The sequence below is a fragment of the Phoca vitulina genome, unplaced genomic scaffold (assembly GCF_004348235.1).
Source record: "Phoca vitulina isolate PV1807 unplaced genomic scaffold, GSC_HSeal_1.0 scaffold49, whole genome shotgun sequence".
Classification (NCBI taxonomy): domain Eukaryota; kingdom Metazoa; phylum Chordata; class Mammalia; order Carnivora; family Phocidae; genus Phoca; species Phoca vitulina.
Genome location: NW_022589752.1, coordinates 11,555,454 through 11,576,961, shown reverse-complemented (window position 1 = coordinate 11,576,961; position 21,508 = coordinate 11,555,454). Strand labels below are relative to the sequence as shown.

Sequence of the window (21,508 nt, the reverse complement as noted above, 5' to 3'; positions counted from 1 at the left end):
TTTATTAAATATTTGTTGAATGAATAATTGGAGTAGGATTTAAACTACTCTTGTGGTAAAAAGCTCTTCCCTTGGAGTTTTCCTCAACTTAAGATAATTAATTAGGTGAGCTACAAGGAAAGGGGTTATAGCAGCTATAAAAGAATCTGAAGTAAATGCAAAATAGATAATTAATTTACAAATTTTGAAACTTGGCAAAAAATTACTTAGTCATCAAAGGAAATCTGAATTTTTATACTACTTTCCCCTGAAACCATGTACAAAGCCACAGCTATTATTGGTGCTAATATTTTGGTCAGAACTTCCAACCTAAAGGCTTGGAACCGAAGCTGGGTGTATATACATTTTGATTGGTTTGCATGCTATGTAAATGTGGTGTTGAATTAGTTGTTGATGCTGTGAACTAAGGAGTTTTTCACATAAAGATCTGATTTTTCTCTATCTCTTGAGAAATAACAAACATACAAACAAAAAGCTTGGCAGCAATGGGTCTGCATTCCAGCGAGCCAAGGCTGAGGATGGCCACTGCCTTTGTAAGGGGCTCCGTGTTCTCTATTTTACCTTTCCTCACTCTGCCTGCTCAGACACTTAAGTTACCTGCCTGGCTGTTGCCCGGTAGCATCTGTGTTTGCGACATCTCTTACTGAGACGTATATGTACTGGTGCTATTTTAAATAAGATTTTTTTTTAAAATGCTCTTAAATTATATATATTTCTCTTTAGTTTTCTTGATAAATTTGCTTGGCTTTACTTGCCTTCCTTGCAGCTTTTATCAATCCAAGAAGGAAGGAGGCCCATTCCAGAGCCACCCAGATAGGGACTGCCAGGGCTGGAGGAAATGGTGCTGATTTGTTAATAGATAAATACTGAGGGGAGGGCAGGCTCTCTAGAGGGCAGCCAGAGGACAGATTTTTCACTAATTTGGTCTACAGAAGGATACTCACCATCTCAGCTCTCTTTATCTCCTAGCCACATGTCTGTTAAGACTCAGGGGTATGGGGTTCAGGGACAAAATACCTTTAAAACTAATGTAATTATATATCACACCAGGCCTTCATTTAAGATCATTGAACACTTCTTGTTCGTCCCAGAGTGTGCCGCCTCCTCCGACCCACGCTGCTGGATCTCTGCTGTTTAGAATGCTTAGGTGTGCAAATTTAAGATGTCAGTACTTGGGGCTGTGTCTTTATTTGGATGGTGCCATTTAATCTATTATACTGTTTTGTATGAACTCACATGTTTATTTAGAGGAATGTATGGGGCAGTCCACAAAAGATACTCTGTGGCGAAGCTAATAAAGGCTGTTGCCACAGAGCTATCTAGAGGCATGTGGAAGCACAATAGTCACAAGCAAAAACCACAATGGTTCAATGTTGATAGAATCCCGGGATTGGGAGGTGCCTTTTGAAGGCCAGGCAGGAAAAAAATCAGTTTGTGAGGATTTACTACAGAGCAGGTCTTGGTGGATACTCAGTTCTGGGAACACTTGGCAGTACCAGGGTGCCGTTCATTTACCAGTGTACAAATGACTTAACAGAAACGCATTCAGGAGTCTCGGAGTAAATCGTTTCCATATTCAATGTGGGCTGGTAAACGGGCGATGGACTGCAGAACAGCCCAGCTGCCCAGACAGTGGCCAAACCAGGGAGCCGGTTTAGCACGACTGACTGACTCCTGGGAGGGAGGGCGATCAGCAGGGGGCTGGGGAAGGGGGTCAAAGTCCAAGCAGGAGAGAGGACAATAAGCCCAAGGGCGGAAACAAAGCCGAACCAGAGTGGCAGCTGACTGAGTCCTGGCGCTGCGCTCGCGAACCAAGCTCCGATTTTAGAAAGGACGCAGGCAGCTGGGCGAGCACCCGCTGCTGCGTTCTCACAGAAGAACCTGGAAGGGCGCACGGGCTCGCCGCCCTCGGGCGTGGGCAGCCCGCGGCCGGCATCCCTCCCCCTCGCGCCTCTCTGCCCAGCAGCGCCAGGCAGTGCCCGCCGAGGGCAGGGCGGGGCGCAGGCCGGGGGAGGGCGAGCTGGGGCCGGGCTGTGCGGCCGCTGCTGACGCAGTGCGGGGCCGGCAGCCCTGAGCGCCCAGGCGGGCGTGGAGTTTTTAGCCCGGCCGCCGGCAGGCCGCGTCCCCACCGGAGGGGGCAGGGCGCGCTTACCGGCCGTCAGGAAGCCGCGGGCGGCCTGCTGGCTCCGCCACCGCCGCGCTTGCCATTCAAGCGCGCCTCGTCCCCGCCCCAGATCCTGGGGGGTGAGCGGGGGAGAAGGGGCGGGCGTCCGCCAGTCGGGAATACCTCCTCCTCCTGCCTCAGCGCCGCCGCCACCTTTCCATTCAGTCGCCCAACATGGCTGGAGCGCGGCGGAGGTGAGCCGGCCGCCCCCTGCCGCTCCAGTCTGCTGCGCTCGAACGCCGCGCCTCCGGCGGTGCCTCAGCTCTGCAGTGCAGAGGCCCAGGGGCCCTGCTGTCGCCAGCCGCCAGCATGTTGGGTGCCCCGGACGAGAGCTCGGTGCGGGTGGCTGTCAGGTGAGGACAGACTCGGCGGCGGCGGCGGCGGCCGGGCTACGGGCTGGCGGCGGGCTGAGGGCGCGGAGAGGACGCGCTCCGGGCGGGAGCAGCGGCTGCTGTGGTGCTGAGATCTGAGGGGGCGGTCGGGCTGGGTAAACTGAGGCTGCGGATCCCCGCCGGCTGGCGCGCGCGGCCGGATGCTGCCGGGGAGACCCTGCCGCCCGCAGCCGGGTGGCGTTTGCAGGTAGCGGGCGGCTGCGCGACGCCGGGTCTCCGGGGCGCCCAGACTCCTCGGCGGGTGGAAGCCGTCGGCGCCCGCCCCCGCCTGGTCTCGCAGGCGAGGAGCAATCGCCTCAGGTGGGGCCGCCTTGGGCGATGGCCTGGCTGGCTTTGCCCGGAGGAGCTGACTCCGTGCTGGGCTGTGGTGTTCTTTTTATTACTGAGAGAGTGTCTGTCATATGTGTACATGCGACTCAGGCCTTCTGAGGCAGGAGACAAAGCATCAGACTGACAGCGCTTCCAAACGCAGGCTTCTTAGATGCCTGTGCCAATGGAAGTCTCGTGAAGCATCACAGAGACAAACGTAGCACAAGCGTCTGGGTGTAGGAGACACATCTGGCCTCTCAGGCATTGGAATGGGAATTCTCCTTAAGAATTATATTCCCGGGTGATAAGTCTGTAGAAGGAAGAAACTCTTCAGCAAGTGGAAGGGTTGAATGGGTGACTGGGTGAAACATTCTGTGGTTAGGCAGGGTGGATACAATATAAAATTTTACATGCCTGGGTGTGAATTTTGAAATACCAGACACATCAAAATTGTATTTTGTTCAACGTCAGGTACACGAGTATTGAATGTAACTTAGACTGTTTTGATACATATCAAGAAGCAAAGCTCTGACAGTTGCTTATGGAAAATTGCAACATCATCACTGAAATATTAATGAAGCATTCATGATAGAATAAGTGCGTTGCTTTCACAGCTCTCTGATGGTCTACTGTGAATCCGCTTCTCTTTATATTTTAAGGATTATGAAAACAGTGTCTTTGGAGAAATGTGAAATTATTGAAAAAAAAATCCTCCACTCATGTAGCCTTTCTGGAAAGGCATTTTAAAAATCCTATCGTGTCAGCATTATTATTTTAGTGGCGAATCTTGATTAGGCATAGAAATGGCAGTTTTATACACTTTGTATCTTTAATCAATTTAAAGAATAACATGAATTTTATTTTATTTTTTTTTAAAGTTTATTTATTTAAGTGATGTCTACACCCAACACTGGGCTCCAACTCACGACCTCCCCGCCCCCCATGCTCTTCTGACTGAGCCAGCCAGGAGCCCCAGAATAACATGAATTTTAAAGTTTTTTTTTTTTTTTTAACGGATCAGGAAATGATGACCTGTGGAGGTGACAGTTTTATGACTTTAGAATCACCTGTTATAAAGCTTTTGAAGTTTTAATTTGGTTAAATTTTTGGTTTTTGGGGGCTACTTGTCCAATTGTTGGGTTAGTTTGTTTCTCCTAAATACTGCTACTACCTCTCTTTTGACCTTTGAATACTCTTTAATGACTGTACCATGGCAGAAACCCAGTAAGAGGTAGTTTTGTTAGCAGATCCAGTCAAAGAAGGTGAAGAAGGAGCATAAAATAGTAATGAAAACTGAAAATTAGGCTGTGAGAGAAATCATTTTTAAAGATTTAAGGTTTTTATCTGTGAATTCTCTAGAATATCATAGGGCAGTTTATTTCCTATGTTATTAAATCTGATAACTGCTTGCACTGAAGGTGAGCAGAGTCATGGATGACCCTAAAGTGATGTTGACAGATAAATAATTTCTATTTGATTTATTAATAAAATATATTTATAAATGATTTGTATTTGATTATGTTTACACTTTTTAAGTCATAAGTGTGGGTCTGTTTGTTTGGGAAAGGTTTATAAAAACATTAACAGAATTTGGTAAGCTGCACTGTAAAGGTCCCTTTTTCTTTTTTCCATTAAATACACTGAATAGATCCACTCTCTAAACTTATTTTACATAGGCTAATAATAGCTTCTGTTTTTATGGCACTTTGGTATTTATAAAGTGCTTGGAGACATATATTTTCATTTACGATAAATATTTGTTGAACGTATATCCTCATCTCTGATTATTCTGATTCTGAGCAGTCATTGTTGGATACGTCATGTTCTAGGGTCAGTGCTGTTAAGATGTTTTATATCATGTAAAATCTCATTTATCCCCCATAACAATCTTTGATTTAGGTTCTGTTATTATGACCATTTTACAGATGAGACACTGAAAGATTAAATAATCTGCTTAAAGTTAAACTAGTAGATAGTGATGGAACCAGTGTTCCAACCCAGACAAATTCTTAGCCATTAAACCTACACAGGTGAAAGGCAAGAACATACTTCACAAAGCTTTATTTAGCTTAAGGTCATTGCTTTTTCCTGGTTCTACACTAGTTCAGTTACAAATGAGTGGCTTTGACAAGTTATGTATACCTTGATATCACTAGAAAAGATAAAACTCAGAAAGAGGACCTGAACTTAGTTAAGTGTTTCCTCAGATTCTCTTTAATCTTTACAGTGTCCTCCAATCCTACCCTAGTTTGTGACAGGCTTCATCAGCAGGATAAGTAAATCAACACATTGAAACAAATCAACAGAGGCATTTGACCTGCTTTTCCTCTTCAGTGAATAATGTAATAATAGGCATAGGGGATTGACTTTACTGTGAAATGCAGAAAGTGTCCTAAAGGTTCTTGTGTTTTGTTAGATGCAGAGACTGTTAAGACTGATGAGTCTATTTTAAGATTTCTCAAAATAAGTGCATGGGTCATATACAACTTTGGGGAAAAGAAGTTCAAAAGAAAGTTTCTTATTTAGGAAGAATATTTTTTATTCAATTTCTGAAAATGCCTTTTGGCAGGGTATATTTTAGGTATTTTGCAGGGTATCTTTCCTTGGGTTGGATATGGATTCAGAAAACAGCCCTACTATTCAACCCATGTGGCTATGGGGCATTTGAATTATGATTAATGCTACTGAGGAACTAAATTTATCATTTTATTTAATTTTTATTAATTTAATTTTAAACTTAAAAACTGGTCCTTGATTTAGTTTTTGGATAACTTTTTTTTAAAAAAAGATTTATTCATTTATTAGAGAGAGAGAGAAGTGGGGAGGCAGAGGGAGAGGAAGAGAGAGAATCTCCAGTAGACTTCCCAGCTGAGGGAGGAGCCTGATGAGGGGCTCGATCCCACGATGCTGAGATCATGACCCTAGCGAAAATCAAGAGTCTGATGCCTAACTGACTGAGCCATCCAGGCAGCCCATTTTTGGATAACTTTTGAATATTTTTGAAACAACTTGGTTATATGGATCTACTTTTCAACTGGAAAGTTTAATCTAAATACTGATAGGGTATTTCTGAAAAAAATTTAGTGTCATAATTGACATATGCTGTAAGTGTAATATATACATTGGATTTCAAAGATTTAGTAAGAAAAATGAATGCAAATATATCAATAATCTTTGTATTGATTACACATTAAAGTGATATTTTGATATATTGAGTTAAATAAAATATGAAAATTAATTTCACCTATTTTTCCTTTTTAAAAATGTGGCTACTAGAAAATTTAAAATCAGATATAATATTGCTCACATTAAGTTTCTATTGGTTAAGACTGCTCTATAATTTAAATATAGAATAAAACTACACTATTTATCAGCAGCATAAGTCAATACATAGAAACAAATCATAGCCACCCCATCATAGATGAACCACACCCTTAGATCAAGAAAGTACCAAAATACTAGGTGTCTTTTTTTGAGTGGTTATACACACACACACACACACACACAGACACACACACACACACACACACAGAGGCAAGACTGGATTTAAAAGCAACATTCCCCCCCGCCCCCTCAGGGTATATAGGTGTAGAAAGATAGTGATTTTGGATTCAATATGGTAGCTGAATTCTTAGAAAATGTGGTAAGTTAAACGGATGGCTTAGATAGATGTCATCAACAAAACTGAACAATGAAGTATAATATATATTCTATTCTTAATATCTAAGTATACTGGATTGAACTCTTCAGTTAACTCAAAATGATAAGATCAATTAAACATTTTGAATTCTAATTTAAGACATTGTGAGATGATGTGCCTTTTTCCCTTCCCTGTCTGTGAATGCTGACTTAGCAAATTTGAAACTTTTTTCCTTTTTAAAAAATTTATTTATTTATTTTTAAAATATTTTATTTACTTGGGAGAGAGAGAGAACAAGCTGGGGAGAGGGGCAGAGGGAGAGGAACAAGCAGACTCCCTGTTGAGCGGGGCTCAATCCTGGGACCCTGGGATCATGACCTGGGCCAAAGGCAGACGCTTAATTGACTGAGCCACCCAGGGGCCCCAAAACTTTTTTCCTTTTCAAGAATTTTAGCTTGCAGAATATGTCAAGAGCTGGACAAAAACGCAGATACAGAGAGGATCACTGTGTTTTTGTGTCATTGTCTGTGGTTGTGAGCTAAAATGTCTTTGCTTGGCTTTGACAGAGAGTGGTACATATCCTTGACAATCAATCTGGATTAGTGTGTAATGTAGTCTAATTGGGTTTCAATTTGCTGTTTTTACCTTACTAAGGCAATTTTAAAAAGTGGCATGGCTCAGCAGGCTTATGACTGGTTGGACAGTCAAAAGATCAGTTTTAGGTCTGTCACTGGCACTGATTTCCAATGTGACCTTTCTGGACATTTCTTTTTCCTCATGCTGATGTGGCAACGTAAAGGTACTACGAGTTGTAAGAACTTTGCATATGCAGTCTATTAAGTATGTGATTTCGTTGTTAAACTATTGGCTCTATATTGACAGGAAGGAAGTATTTTAACATTTCAAGCTTGACTTTCCCAACAATGTGTTTACTTTGGGTACTCTTGTTACTGAATAGGAAACATTTAGTCTTTTGTGGTCTCTTTTTCCCATTCTCATTATAATACACACATACAATATTTTAGTTAATCTACAGTAAAACCCTATGAGGTAGGCTGGACAGATATTATTCTTATTTATATTTTAGAGATGACAAAATGAGTGACAAAGGCACTAGGTGACCTGTTCAAGGTTTCTCAGCTACTAAGTACCAGAATTGGACCTCAAACTGAGGCTTATCATACCTATTTCTGTGTATTTTGTTTTTGTTTTTTGTTCATTTTAGTTGAGGTATAGTTGACATGTAACTTTATATTAGCTTCAGGTGTGCAGCATAATGATTTGATATTTGTATACATTGCAAAATGATCAGCACTACAAGTCTAGTTAACATTTCTTATTTCTGTTCTTAAACATATTTCCAAATGTTTTCAAAACATTTCATGTGCTAATTTCAATGTAAAAAGGATCTTTCAAGCTGAAATGCTTATATACATGTGAGATGAATTATTTGAAACAATTTAATGTTTAGAAAATATAGAAGGTAAGTGAGGCTTTTAGAAATATTTATTTTATGGAAATAGAGGGTTTCCTGGTGTTTGGTCATTTGTTTATTGCTTTTTTCATGCAACAAATATCTATTAAGTGTCTACTATGTGCTGGACACTTTTTTTCCTTAAAGATTTTATTTATTTATTTATTAAAGATTTTATTTATTTGAGAGAGAGGAGTGCACAAGCGGGGGGAGGGGCAGAAGGAGTGGGAGACAGAGAAGCAGACTCCCTGCTGAGCGTGAAATGGAGCTTGATGTGGGGCTCTATCCCGGGATCCCGAGATCACACCGACTGAGCCACCCAGGTTCCCCTTAAAGATTTTATTTTTAAGTGATCTCTACACCCAAAATGGGCCTTGAACTTACAACCCCGAGGGAGATCAAGAGCCACATGCTCTACACACTGAGCCAGCCAGGCGCCTCATGCATGTATGACGTACATGGTCCCTACTTTTACATGCCTAGCAATACGAGTCTCTTTAAATGAACAAAATATGTTGGGGAACTAACACAAAATATAATCAGTGGCATGAACTAGAAATGAAAGATAGTTGTTGCAGTTTAGTTTTTATTTCTCCTTTATTTTTTTAATAGTGTTTTTTAGTTACTACATTCATTAAGAACAGTGATTTAAAAAACAAAAAGTGTACCCTGACTCCAAAGGTATTTCATATAAAAAGTGAACTTCCAAGCTTATGCATTAGGGGGATATTATTTATATCATGTCCTACTTGATAAAATATACATGCCCCACTTTTATGTCTTTGTAGTTGGATTAGGAAGTAAGGGAAATGGAAGAAGAGCTAGTAGCTGATGTGAGTTGAAAGTCAGTGAAATTATTTTATTTACAAAATATGAGTTGATGTATTTTCCTCAGATATGGTTTATTGAATTTATGAAGTGTAGTAGACCTGTTTGTTGTTTGGAACTCCATGAAAGTTCAAGTTTCATGTTTAATTATTACTACCCTTTGAGCTCTTACCATCTTACCTGCTAATTGGTTAATATTTTGATGCATAATTATGGGGTAGAGAATGATGCACTAGAAATTCCAGTTTTGTGAAGCCATAAAAGCAGAAATTATCTTGGCAGTTAATACCATAATCTGCCCAATCTTCCAATTCTCTCAATTTATCTTCAAAGACATGAATTTGGAATATGCATTATTATGGATGTTTTCCCCCAAGATATGTTACAACCCACCTGAGTGACTCTGACTTACAAATGGTTGTTTTCTGCCAATGTTAGACATGACCTTCATCTCAGCTTCAGATTAAGAAGGAAAACACAAGAATGAAAATGGATGCCAGATAATAGAAAGTATTTGTATACAGTATATCATTAGAATAATTTTATTCAAAATAAAACAAATTTGTTTGTTATTTTCAATGCTTCTCTCTGGGAAGCGGATTTGTGAATTCTGTCTTTCAGCTTGGTTTCCCAGTGGATTAACTATTTAATCTTCTCAGAGTGTTAAAATAGTTTTCCTGTGGCTCAGGCTTTATTTGAAGCAAATGACAACCAAACCAAAGGGACTATTTTCATGACACCCTACAGTTATTATGAGATCTTTCTGAATTTCAGTTTAAGAATTATATATGAGGTTCCTTTGTCCTTTGTTTTTTGAAATTATCAGATATTTATATATTGAAGATGATTTTTAGTACCTCTGTAATTATTGAAAAAACAGATTTTAAAAATTGGAAGAACCTGAAGGGACTAGCTGGTTAAGGCCCCTTCTTTACGACAGTTTAGACAATAGAGGCCCAGAGAAGTTGAGGAAATTGCTTGAGGTCTCACAGCTAGCAGCTCAAGTTTTGTGTTGATTAGTATTGTGGGTTTTCTAGGTCTTCATGTTTTTCTGGCAGACACCTAGAAATAGAATTAATTTACATTTTAAAAACTGTAGTTTTAATCCCTAAGTACTCCTTATAAAAGTTAACTTGATATTTAGATGAGTTCCCCCACTCTTAAGTGCCCATTATTTTTACTTTATGATGGCCTCAGTCTAGAAACCAGGACAGTGATTCTAAAAAGGACCTCTCAGAGACACAGAGTGAAGGACCACTGGAATAGAATATAGGTCTATATTTTAGAGTTCCTGGTATATTCAAATGTGAAGAAATGCCAGAACTGGGTGATAAAAATAATATGGACTGCTTTCAACATTCACAGGTAGCACAGTAATGCTTTAATGACAACCACTAAAGTATCATGTGTATATAGTTTAATTTGGAAATAATGTTCAATATGGAAATGGGAGGATTTTGTGAATGCTAGGCATATAGCCTTTTCCCCCATCCCTTCCCTTGGTTCTTAAAACTTATTTTTTCTTTTTACTCCAACATACTTAAGGATTATAGCACATTTCAGTAATAATGGCAGACTTGCTATGAGCGAGATGGCTGAAGGGTGGGGTAGGGTAGAGGTAGGGTGCAGTCACGTGGGGGGTGAGATGTATTTATTGGGACCTGGAATTGGTGATAGAAGTAGAAATCTGAGTGGTTTAGAAAGACCCTCTTTTGAGTAATACTTCACTTGATAGGTGGTTCTTAAGCTTTTAAATAATAGCTTAGCCCTTCCCCTCCTTATTTTAGAAGTAAATAAAGAGTACAACACATTTTGACCGTAATGGAGGCCTATCATCCAACAAATGTCCTAAATCTCACCTCTACATGAAACCTTTCTAAACTACTCCCATGCATAGACAGTTCTGCCTTTGGGGGCCATAGATCTTCCTTATATGAGTTTTCTCTCTCTCCCTCTAAAATTGCGATGAGAGAGATATATACAGTGTGATTTTTTACTGTTCAGCTTGAAATGTTCCCAAAACTCAGAGAATATTTAATGCTTTTTAGAAGAAGATTCTGGGGTGCCTGGATGGCCTAGTCGGTTAAGCATCCCACTCTTGGTTTGGCTCCAGTCATGATTTCAGGGCTGGAGCTGAGTGCAGAGTCTGCTTGAGATTCTTTCACCCTCCTTCTTCCCCCTCCTTTCCTCCTCTTTTGCAGGTACACACACACACCCTCTCTCTCTCAAATAAATAATATCTTTAAAAAAGTAAAAGAAGGTGCTAATGTATTGATAGCATTATTATAATAGAACATTTGAAGGACATCGTGGTTTTGGTATTGAAACAAGCAGATATCTACCTGTCTAGGCTGGAGTGAAGGTCTTTCAGGATTTAGCCCCACGGTCATTCTACTTGGGTGAATAGTCAGCATCTTCAGTAAGAGCAAGGAACTAAGAAAATTGTTCAGACTTGGTTGTGCCCCATCATCAGCCCAAGCAGGGGCTAAATCAAGGATGGCTCTTTGGGTCTCTTAGAGTGTAGTAAAATATTAGTTTTTGAAATTGGATTTGACATTATTCTCAACTTTGGAGAGCTGTGTCTGTCACTTAGGCATGATGATATTGTAGTTCTCTGAATATGATGAAGGACTTATTTTTTTCAGAGTAGATATTCATATTCTTTGACACAGTTACAGTCATTTTGGAGTTGTTCTAAATGAGAGCCTTTCTCTTTTTAAAGATTTTATTCATTTGAGAGAGAGAGAGAGACAGAGAGCATGAGCAGGGCAGAGGGAGAGGGACAAGCAGACTCCTGGTGGAGCAGGGAGCCTGACGCGGGGCTCAATCCCAGGATCCTGGGATCATGACCTGAGCTGAAGGCAGGTGCTTAACTGACAGAGCCACCCAGGTACCCCGAGAGAGCCTTCTTCTATCAGCAAGAAAGAACATGAAACTTTGGAGAGGGTCAATCTGTAGTTAATTATTATGATGTGGTATGTTGATCACATGGTATAATGAGACATAGGCCATCTCTACCCTCATTTGTATTCTTTCTAATCTTATTTTTTAGATCAAATTCATTCATTTATTATATAAATATAAATATCCACTGTGTACTGGAATCACATAAATTGGAGGCAATGTGATATAATAGAATGAACATGGGGTGGTTAGAAAATTGTTTTGGGGGCGCCTGGGTGGCTCAGTCATTAAGCGTCTGCCTTCGGCTCAGGTCATGATCCTAGGGTCCTGGGATCAAGCTCTGCATCGGGCTCCCTGCTCTGCGGGAAGCCTGCTTCTCCCTCTCCCACTACCCCTGCTTGTGTTCCCTCTCTAGCTGTCTCTCTCTCTGTCAAATAAATAAATAAAATCTTTAAAAAAAAAAAAAAAAAGAAAATTGTTTTGGTTTGGATTCTTACTACTGATAAACTTGGCTTTCAATAAGAAGTTATCTACCTACCTCGGTGGACTTGAAAAAGGATCAACAGAGCCAGCCATGTGAAAGCATTTGAAAAATGGTTTTTACACAACACAGGCAGTAATATTATTGGACATGAGTTTGATATAACCAACAATGGACATGTTGGTTATATTTCAAATGCTAGCAATTGGATTAGTCATTCTCTAATGTGTAACCTGAACTTGAGTTAGTAAAGTGCTTTATAGGGGTTTGTGTCTGTTCTTTTGCTTTTTGAGTGTGTCTATTACTTGCACCACTATGAATGATACAAAAATGTATATAAATACTTCTAAAAACCTTACCTTACCTAATCTTCTGGTTTTTATTTTGTTTTCAGTATGTTCCTTGCATACCATTCTGCTCTATCTTACCAAATTCCTTCTTTTATAGTTTAGTAAAATCTACCATTTTAATTTTTTCCTTTCTCTTCCCACACAGACTTTCAGTTGGTATGGTTTTTAGTATTTTGTAAAGTTACTATCTTATACTTTGTGAGATTAACAGTAGTAATGAGTTACATTTTCCACTAGTTGTTTAACCTAATATAAGAGGATGGTGACTAAATTGGTTAATAAAAATGTGAATATTTGAATTGGCTTGTACTAGATTTTTGAAAATGTTATTAATGCTTTCCTTGCTTGCTTTTGTCAGTCTTGGCAACAGTGCACTAAACCAGGCTATGGATTAAAGAGTGCTATAAAGAGAAAACTGAGGAAAGAGACCAGAAGTACTATTAAGACAGAATTTTAAAAATTTACATTTTCTATAGAATTTTTTCTAGCACCTAGAGCTGATGGGACAATGTGCTTGCAGTATTCAATTGACAGAGCTATGTCAAGACTTAGCTGAAAGCATTTTTTTTTTTTTTAAAGATTTTATTTATTTGACAGAGAGAGCACAAGCAGACGGAGAGAGAGGGAGAAGCAGGTTCCCTGCTGAGCAAGGAGCCTGATGTGGGACTCGATCCCAGGACCCTGGGATCATGACCTGGGCTGAAGGCAGCCGCTTAACCGACTGAGCCACCCAGGCGTCCCAGCTGAAAGCATTTTAAAGAAGACTGATAATTAGAAGCAGGAAATAGACCTTGAAAGCCTGGTCTAATAATCTCAAAATCAGCTTTTCATTTCATAAGTAACTTTTATTTGATTTATTATTATTGTTATTATTATTTTCTTCTTCTTTCTTTTTAAAGTTTATTTATTTATTTATTTTGGTACTCTCTACACGCAACGTGGGGCTCAAATTCACAACCGAGAGATCAAGAGTCTGATGTTCCTCTGACTGAGCCAGCCAGGCGCCTGATTTTTTTCTATTATTGAAATAATATAATCACATTAGAAAAAGTATCCAGGAAAAGATGAGAAAAACAATCAATCACAGTTCATCATCCTGATCTAGTTACTATTAGCATTTTGGTATATTTTTTTTAGTCTATTTCATAAATTTTAAAACATTTTTGTAATGTGGATATACTTTTATAGCCTGATGTTTACCATTTTAGAGTATAGCATAAGAATTTTTTCCTGTCTTTATATCAAAGAAGGGCATTTTGAGTAACTTGCTGCATATTATGCATCATCCGCTTTATTTCATTATTCTATTCCGTATATATTAAATTCCATATATCAAACAGTAATTTAATTGACAGACTTTTATTGTCTAAAAAGGATCTTAATTTCATTTTTTCTGAGAGTTTGCTGTGCTTTATGATTCCTGTAATGTTTTCATTTCCACTGATAAGTAGACTCTACAAATGACCATTTCCTGGAATTGAAGGGAGAGGGTAGTGCTGCCCACCCACAATATATGGTTAAATGTTATGACATTGAGGATGCTTTTTAGAAAAAGATATATTGATTTATAATTTTAAATTTTCAGCTATATCTACAACAAGATATAATGTATTAGGATAATACAGATATTTGTTCAACACATTGGTCTAAGCCACTGATGGTTAACCAAACACAGGTCCATAACCATTCCATGTTTCTTGAAATTTAGTGCATTTCTAAAGTGCTTAATTTGCTTTTGTTCACCTCAGTTCAACACAAAACACTTGTTTGAGCAGCCTGTTGGCCGACTAGTCTGCATCTGTCCTGCCCTAAAATGGAAGTTGTCAACCGCTGATTAAGCATGAGATTACAGATTTCATTCCTGGTTATTTGGCCTGCCACTTAAGGTTCCTTAATCCAAATGTGACATCTGTGACATTGTCCAGTCTCAGTTTAGGCAATACAATATTATACTTTTGAATTTTAGTTTGCCAACTTGGCCTTAGATTGGCAACAAATTCCATCTGTTCTTGATTATATTCTTATCTATTTTGTTACATAAGTGTAATTGGACCTTCTGTTACCTTTGTAGCAGATGCAATTCTTGTCTCTGAGTATAGGGTTTCTTTAGTTATCCTTGGTTCTTAATTTTGTATTAACTTGGTATAGCCAGTGATAATTTTATTTATCTTGTGTACATGTTCTATGACTGCAGCTTTCAACATAGAGTAACTCAAAGACTTCTGATGATTTCAGACTTTAAAATTTGTGCATGTTTTGACATCAATTTTGTTGCCTTGTTTTATATGTTTCAATAGTAGGATTCTACCTCATTCTATTTAAAAATAGGAATAAAGAAATCCCATGTTACTGAGTGCTGTGGGTAATGGTAGTCTGTAAGTTCAGTTGATTTCAGTGTGATGCTTATAAGGCGAAGATTATGAGTTTTTTTTTTTTTTTTTAAGATTATGAGTTTTATCCCTGGCTGGGCTTATTAGCTTTGCTGCTTTTTAAAATTTTACAATTACAGGGGCGCCTGGGTGGCTCAGTTGGTTAAGCATCTGCCTTTGGCTCAAGGCATGATCCCAGGGTCCTGGGATTGAGTCCTGTGTTGGGCTCCCTGCTCGGCGGGGAGTCTGCTTCTCTCTCTGCCTGCCACTCTCTCTCTCTCTCTCTCTGACAAATAAATAAGTAAAATCTTTAAAAAAAATAAAATAAATAAATTTTACAATTACAACAAATACAGAAGCAACAAGTAGATATTAGTGAGGATGAGTCAGTACATACCAGTTAACACTGATGAAAATGATCTCTAACCATGTTCCAGAATTTTCTTCTTTTTTTAAAGATTTTATTTATTTATTTGACAGAGAGAGAGAGAGAGATAGTGAGAGAGAGAGAGCACAAGCAGGGGGAGCGGCAGGCAGAGGGAGAGGGAGACGCAGGCTTCCCGCTGAGCAAGGAGCCCGACGCAGGGCCGACGCAGGCCTCGATCCCAGGACCCTGGGATCATGACCTGAATTTAAGGCAGATGCTTAACCTACTGAGCCACCCAGGTGCCCCAGTTCCAGAATTTTCATCCCCTTTTTTAGACCATTATGAATGAAAATATTTTTATATTCAATATCTGTAAGAGCTCAATAAATATTGTTATATTCAAAGTCTACAGGGGCTCAATAAGAGAAAATAACATCTCGCTTATATGTTTGTTATAAAAATTAAATAAGAAAATGTATATAAAGCCCTTATACTATTGGCACTTAGTAAATGTTTTGTGAAGAGTAGACACTACTGTCATTTTTATTATCATTGTTTTCTCTGCTTAGTACCTCTGAGTTTCTGGGTCAGTCCTAAATAAAGCCACAAGTAAATCAAAACTGTGTTCTTTGCCCCACCACCTGATTAGTCTGAACTTTGTTTTACTGCTCCAATCTTACGTGCCTGTGCTTTTGGGGTCATAGCTTTCCCTGTAATCTCCTATTTTATTTGTCCAGACCTGATTTATGTCTCAGTTTCCTGATTTGTATCCCTTTCTCCATATCTTGAGTCCAAATTTACTTAAGTGAAATTACTGAAAGCTTTCTGTAGAGGAGGAGACTCGTCCCCTTTTTTATTCAAGTGAGGTTTCCTTCAACTTGTGTGGCCTACTTGAATCCACTTCTGTACACATGCTGGCACTGATCAAGCCTGTGTTCCTTCTGGACCTCACTTCATTTTCATGTCATCTAGGCCTTTGGCCAGGCTAGTTGTCCAATTTCCCCCCCACTCCATGCTGGCCTGGTGACCCCAGTGTATTTTAAGACAGATTTCACTTGAGATCAAGAAGTTGTGATTTTATTATGGAATTGACATGAAACACACACACACACTCATTAAAACAAAATCCGCTAAGGAGTTGATGAATCTGGCTAATATGGTATAAAACACATTAATGTTAATAGACAAATTGATATTTGTTTTTTTAATATCAGTTGATGAAAAGATTGTCAACTTGTCTGACATTTTGGTTAAAAAAGATATATGAGTTTGTCAAGAAACTTTGAAGTTTTGAGTCCTCATCTGTGGCTCTTTTGATTGTCATTTTGAAATGGAAAATTTGGTCATTCCTGAACTATGTCTACCTATGCATTAATATGAAAATGGTTTTCGGGGCACTTGGGTGGCTCAGTTGGTTAAGCGTCTGCCTTCGGCTCGGGTCATGGTCCTAGGGTCCTGGGATCGAGCCCCTCATTGGGCTCCCTGCTCAGTGGGAAGCCTGCTTCTCTCTCTCCCTCTACCTGCTACTCCCCCTGCTTGTGCTCTCTCTGTCAAATAAATAAATAAAAAATCTTTAAAAAAATATGAAAATGTTCTCTTCTGTTGGCTTTTGCTGTGGTCGTATAATGTATGCACAATGATAGCTTAGCATCTCAGTTTTGATGAAGCAGCCCATAGACTGTGTTGGGCTAGGCCAAATCATTGGTGTACACTGTAATCACTCAGTATGGGACTGGCATGTCTAGGTGAATTGGCAAGTGCTATTTCTCACAGCAGCTTCACTGACAATGAGATGGGATGGGAAGAAGAAGAATGTGAGAGGGGATCAATGTCAATCAAGTAGCCATTGTGGTTCCCAGCAGCCCTGCCCTCTCAGTTAAAAACATCATGGTTCTATGGCAATAGTGCCCCATCTTATCCCAGTATCCACCCAGGAACTTCTAAACACTAGTTGATCTCTCTTTTTCTAGGTTCACATTCCTTATTAATTTTGTCTTTTTCCTTCCCCCCAAACCTGCCTTAATTTTATTTTTCTTTGCAGCATGGCTTGTTGAAAAGAGCATGGACTTTAGCATCACAAAGTTTTGAGTTCAAAATTTTAGGACAGACACTTAAACTTTATGAACCTTGGTTTTGTCATCTGTAAAATGGAGTTAATACCCATCTTATAGGGTTGTTATATGAATGTTGTAAATGCTTTGCCTTTAGAATTGTTTGGGAGATGTTAGATTCTTTTTTTTTTTTTTTTAGTTTTCCCTTTCTCCCTCCTCTTCCTCTTCCTACTACCTATTTTTTTCTCTCTCTTCATCTATATCTATAAATTTCTGTTTTTCCTCTTCTAGGTAAAACTTACAGTGACTAACCACAATTTCTTTTATTCTTTTTTAAAGGTTTTATTTATTTATTTGACAGAGTGAGAGAGCACAAACAGGGTTAACGGCAGAGGGAGAGGGAGAAGCAGGCTCCCTGCTGAGGGATCATGACCTGAGCCATTAACTGACTAAGTCACTCAGGTACCCCCACAATTTCTTTTCAAGACAGGAATACTTTCCTTGGTGAGCTCTTGTTTATAAAACTCTACCTTTGGGGCACCTGGGTGGCCCAGTGGGTTAAGCGTGTGACTCTTGGTTTTGGCTCAGGTCATGATCTCAGGGTTGTGGGATTGAGCCCCGCATCAAGTTGCGCACCAGGCTCTGTGCTCAGTGGGGAGTCTGCTTGAGATTCTCTCTCTCCCTCTGCCCCATCCCCACCCTCCCACTCTTCTTGAGTGTGTGTGTTCTCTCTCATAAATAATTAAATAAATCTTTAAAAAACAAAAGCCAAAAAAACCCTCCACCATCATCTTGGTTTCTCTATGAAATAGAGATAATAAGAGTACTAATCTCATAGGATTGTTATGGGATTTAATTGGCATATTTATAAAGTACTCAGAATAATGCTTGGCATATAGCAGGCCTCAAGAAGTGTTAGTTGTATTCATTAACTTGCAAAAATTTATTTCTTGAACAGAGAGATATAGGGAGAGGTTGGTAACTTTCAGTTATAAGATGAATAAGGTTTGGGGATCTAATGTATTACATGGTGACTATAGTTGATAACACTATATTGTGTAATTGAATTTGCTAAGAGAGTAGAACTTGAAAGTTCTTATCGCAGAAAAGAAGGGCAAACGTGTGGTGATGAATGTCTCAATTAACTTGGGGGAATCCTTTGAAAGTGTGCACATAGGGGGTGCTTGGGTGGCTCAGTCAGTTAAGCGTCTCCTTTCGGCTTAGGTCCTGATCTCAGGGTCCTGGGATCGAGCCCCACATCAGGCTCCCTGCTCAGGAAGCAGGGAGTCTGCTTCTCCCTCTCCCTCTGCCTGTCTCCCCAGCTTGTGCTCTCTTTTTCTGAAATAAATAAATAAAAATCTGAAAAAAAAGTGTGCACATATATCAGATCATCACAATGTACACTTTACATATCTTATGATTTTGTCAATTGTATCTCAGTAAAGATGAATAAAAAAGAATAATAGCGCATTTATTTATTTATTTTTAAAAATTTTATTTAGAGATACAAAGATTTTTTATTTATTTATTTGACAGAGAGAGCACAAGCAGGGGGAGTAGCAGGTAGAGGGAGAGAGAGAGAGGGAACACAAGCAGGGGGAGCTGGAGAGGGAGAAGCAGGCTCCCCACTGAGCGGGGAGCCTGATGTGGGGCTCGATCCCAGGACCCTGTGACCATGACCTGAGCCGAAGGCAGACGCTTAATGACTGAGCCACCCAGGCGCCCCTAGTAGTGCATTTATATTAGATGATATTGACCTTGATATTACCAGTTGAAGTTATCAGCATTGTATTTATGATAGAATGGATGTCTTAGTTTGTCTAAATGAATACAATGAGTTATGAAAGTCAAGGTTGAGATAATTGTGCTTTCTTGACTAGGTTGAATAAAATTTTTTTCGAAATCTTTGTCCTCTGTTGGTATGTATACTAATGGAATGACATTCCTTTCCTGTTTATCTTTAAGGACATGGGAATACTTATTGATTTCCAACTGCTTACCTGGCAAGGTGAGCTGACTGACTTGTTAATCCTTAAACCTCTTAAATATATTTCTTGGTATATCATTAACCCAAGCACAATTCTACTAGTACTAACAGAGTATTTACTAAGACCCCAAAGGTGATTGAACACACACACACATACACACACACTTATATATATGAGCTCTAAGAAAACATCTCACCATTTCCATGTCTAACATGAAGGAATTAATAGATTTGATTGAGGTGACAGAGTTCTTTTGCTAACTTAAAAAAATTTTTTAAAATTAATTTGTCCTTCCTTCTTAGAGTTCATATTATGAAACAAGTCATTTGGCATATTTTTTACTTTAATTACCATAATTAAATATAAAAACTAATTTTTGACTCTTTTTTAAGACCTTATTAGGTTTTTCTTATTTTTACAATATTAGCTGCTGAAACCTTTGTAGTTTTGTTAGCATTGAAAAACCAGTTTCTGAGTGTTAATGGTATCAACAGAGTCTGAAACTTAAACAATCCTGAAAACAGGCTTCACTTTTTAAAAAATCCTGTTTAGAAAACAAACTCAATTGAACTGATAAAATAAATACCTTTTTGTGTTTTTCACAAGTTGGTTTACTGTGAAATGGAGCAGTGTGGTGACAGATGAACTTAGAAAATATGTGGTAGAAAGTTAAATGGGGTATTGAAGATGACTAACACGGCCCTAGTTACTGTCTTTGACAAGCAGAATCCTCCAAATATTAGCTATTAAAATAACAATCACAGAGGTAGAAATAGAGTAATATAACAGGATGAATATCCTTCAAAATCATCAGATTCCCTCATACTGCAAAAACAGATATTTATATATTTGAGTTAATTTCTGTACATTCTGATGAGAACCATGCTATTTACCTGAAAAAAGAATGCAGTAAAAGGAATTTGTTTCCAAAAGCAGTCATCTTTGTCGTTTTTTTTTTTTTTTTGTACTACCAAGTAAGTTTATTTGCACATTACATAATTTCCCTTTTATAATTGAATCTTTTAAAATGAACTTTGGTGATGAAAGTAATACTTTTGGACTTTGAGTTCAGCTCTTTTCTATTCCATTGACTCACTGTGAGGTGGCAGTGGTGTAAAAGTAACCCTGTGGAAAACTAACGTGGCACCTCTCCATGACTCAGTCCCTTTACGTGTAAAGTGAATTATACTTCTGCTGAGTACATTACATCTTCTTTGTAAAGTGCCACTAAAAGTGTAAAATGAAAGCTATTGCTCCAAGCTTGTTGTAAATACAGCAGAAGTTACATAAGTATCTTTTGATATCTAAAATGGAGGAATGAAAATGAATTTGTGAAGACAGTAAGTAGCTGCCATCGCTGATCATTCCAGTTCAGTTTAGCTCAGATCAGTTCAATATATTTCAATTTAGTTCAGTCCCAATTATTAGTTATTGAATCCCACTAAAATCAAGTGCAATGCAAATACTTTGTTAGGCACTGGGAAATCCAAAATGAATCAGATACGGGTTTTGCCCTTGAGAAAGTCAGTCCAGTTGAGAGTCTTGCAGATCTGATGGCTCTCTGAAACATGCCAAAAATGAAGGATGAACACATTATGTGCAAGTTATTGGAGTGATCTATCTCTATAGCCATTGTAATCACAATAGCTCACTTTCCAAGACAGGAAAATGACTCCTTATTTTCCAAAATAGTAATGTAAGCTAAGCTCTTCCTAATAATTTAAGTCCCATGACATCTGATCTTTTCCATTTCCTAATCTTTAACATAGCCCTATTGGTTTATTTGCTTTTTTTTTTTCTTATCCTCTGTACTTATTCTCTCTAATCTTTTCTAATTTTCATACTCATTCCATTAAAAAAATCCCTCCCATAGATTTCATCCAATTTTCATCAGATATTAATTGCAAACATTTATTGACATCTGCTCCACACATCTAAGGACATGAGTATGCACACATGCCTGCATGTTCACACATAAACACATATCTTTTCCCATAGTTAGTTAATAACTTAAGTCATTCAGAGAGGCCAGCTGGGATCTCAATGAGGCAGGAGGTTTCTATGGAAAGTGCCCTAGAATATTTCATTTCTGAGAATATAGTTTGGATACAATTTTAAATCCCTTAGTTAACTGTATCTTTTCCTTGTGTATCCACTGCATTGATCCTGATGTTCTGTGGGTAATAGGCTG

General features: G+C 38.8%; 1 protein-coding gene across 6 annotated transcripts in view; it reads left to right on the top strand.

Moving 5' to 3' along the window:
• Window positions 1-1,996: 1,996 nt before the first annotated feature.
• KIF21A (kinesin family member 21A) overlaps window positions 1,997-21,508 on the top strand; it is a 147,611-nt gene continuing 128,099 nt past the window's right edge. For all 6 annotated transcript variants that reach the window (XM_032432815.1, XM_032432814.1, XM_032432817.1 and 3 more), the window contains exon 1: window positions 1,997-2,517. In XM_032432815.1, the coding sequence (XP_032288706.1) occupies window positions 2,474-2,517 (44 nt within the window). In that variant the 5' untranslated portion in view covers window positions 1,997-2,473. The remainder of the gene's footprint in view (window positions 2,518-21,508) is intronic.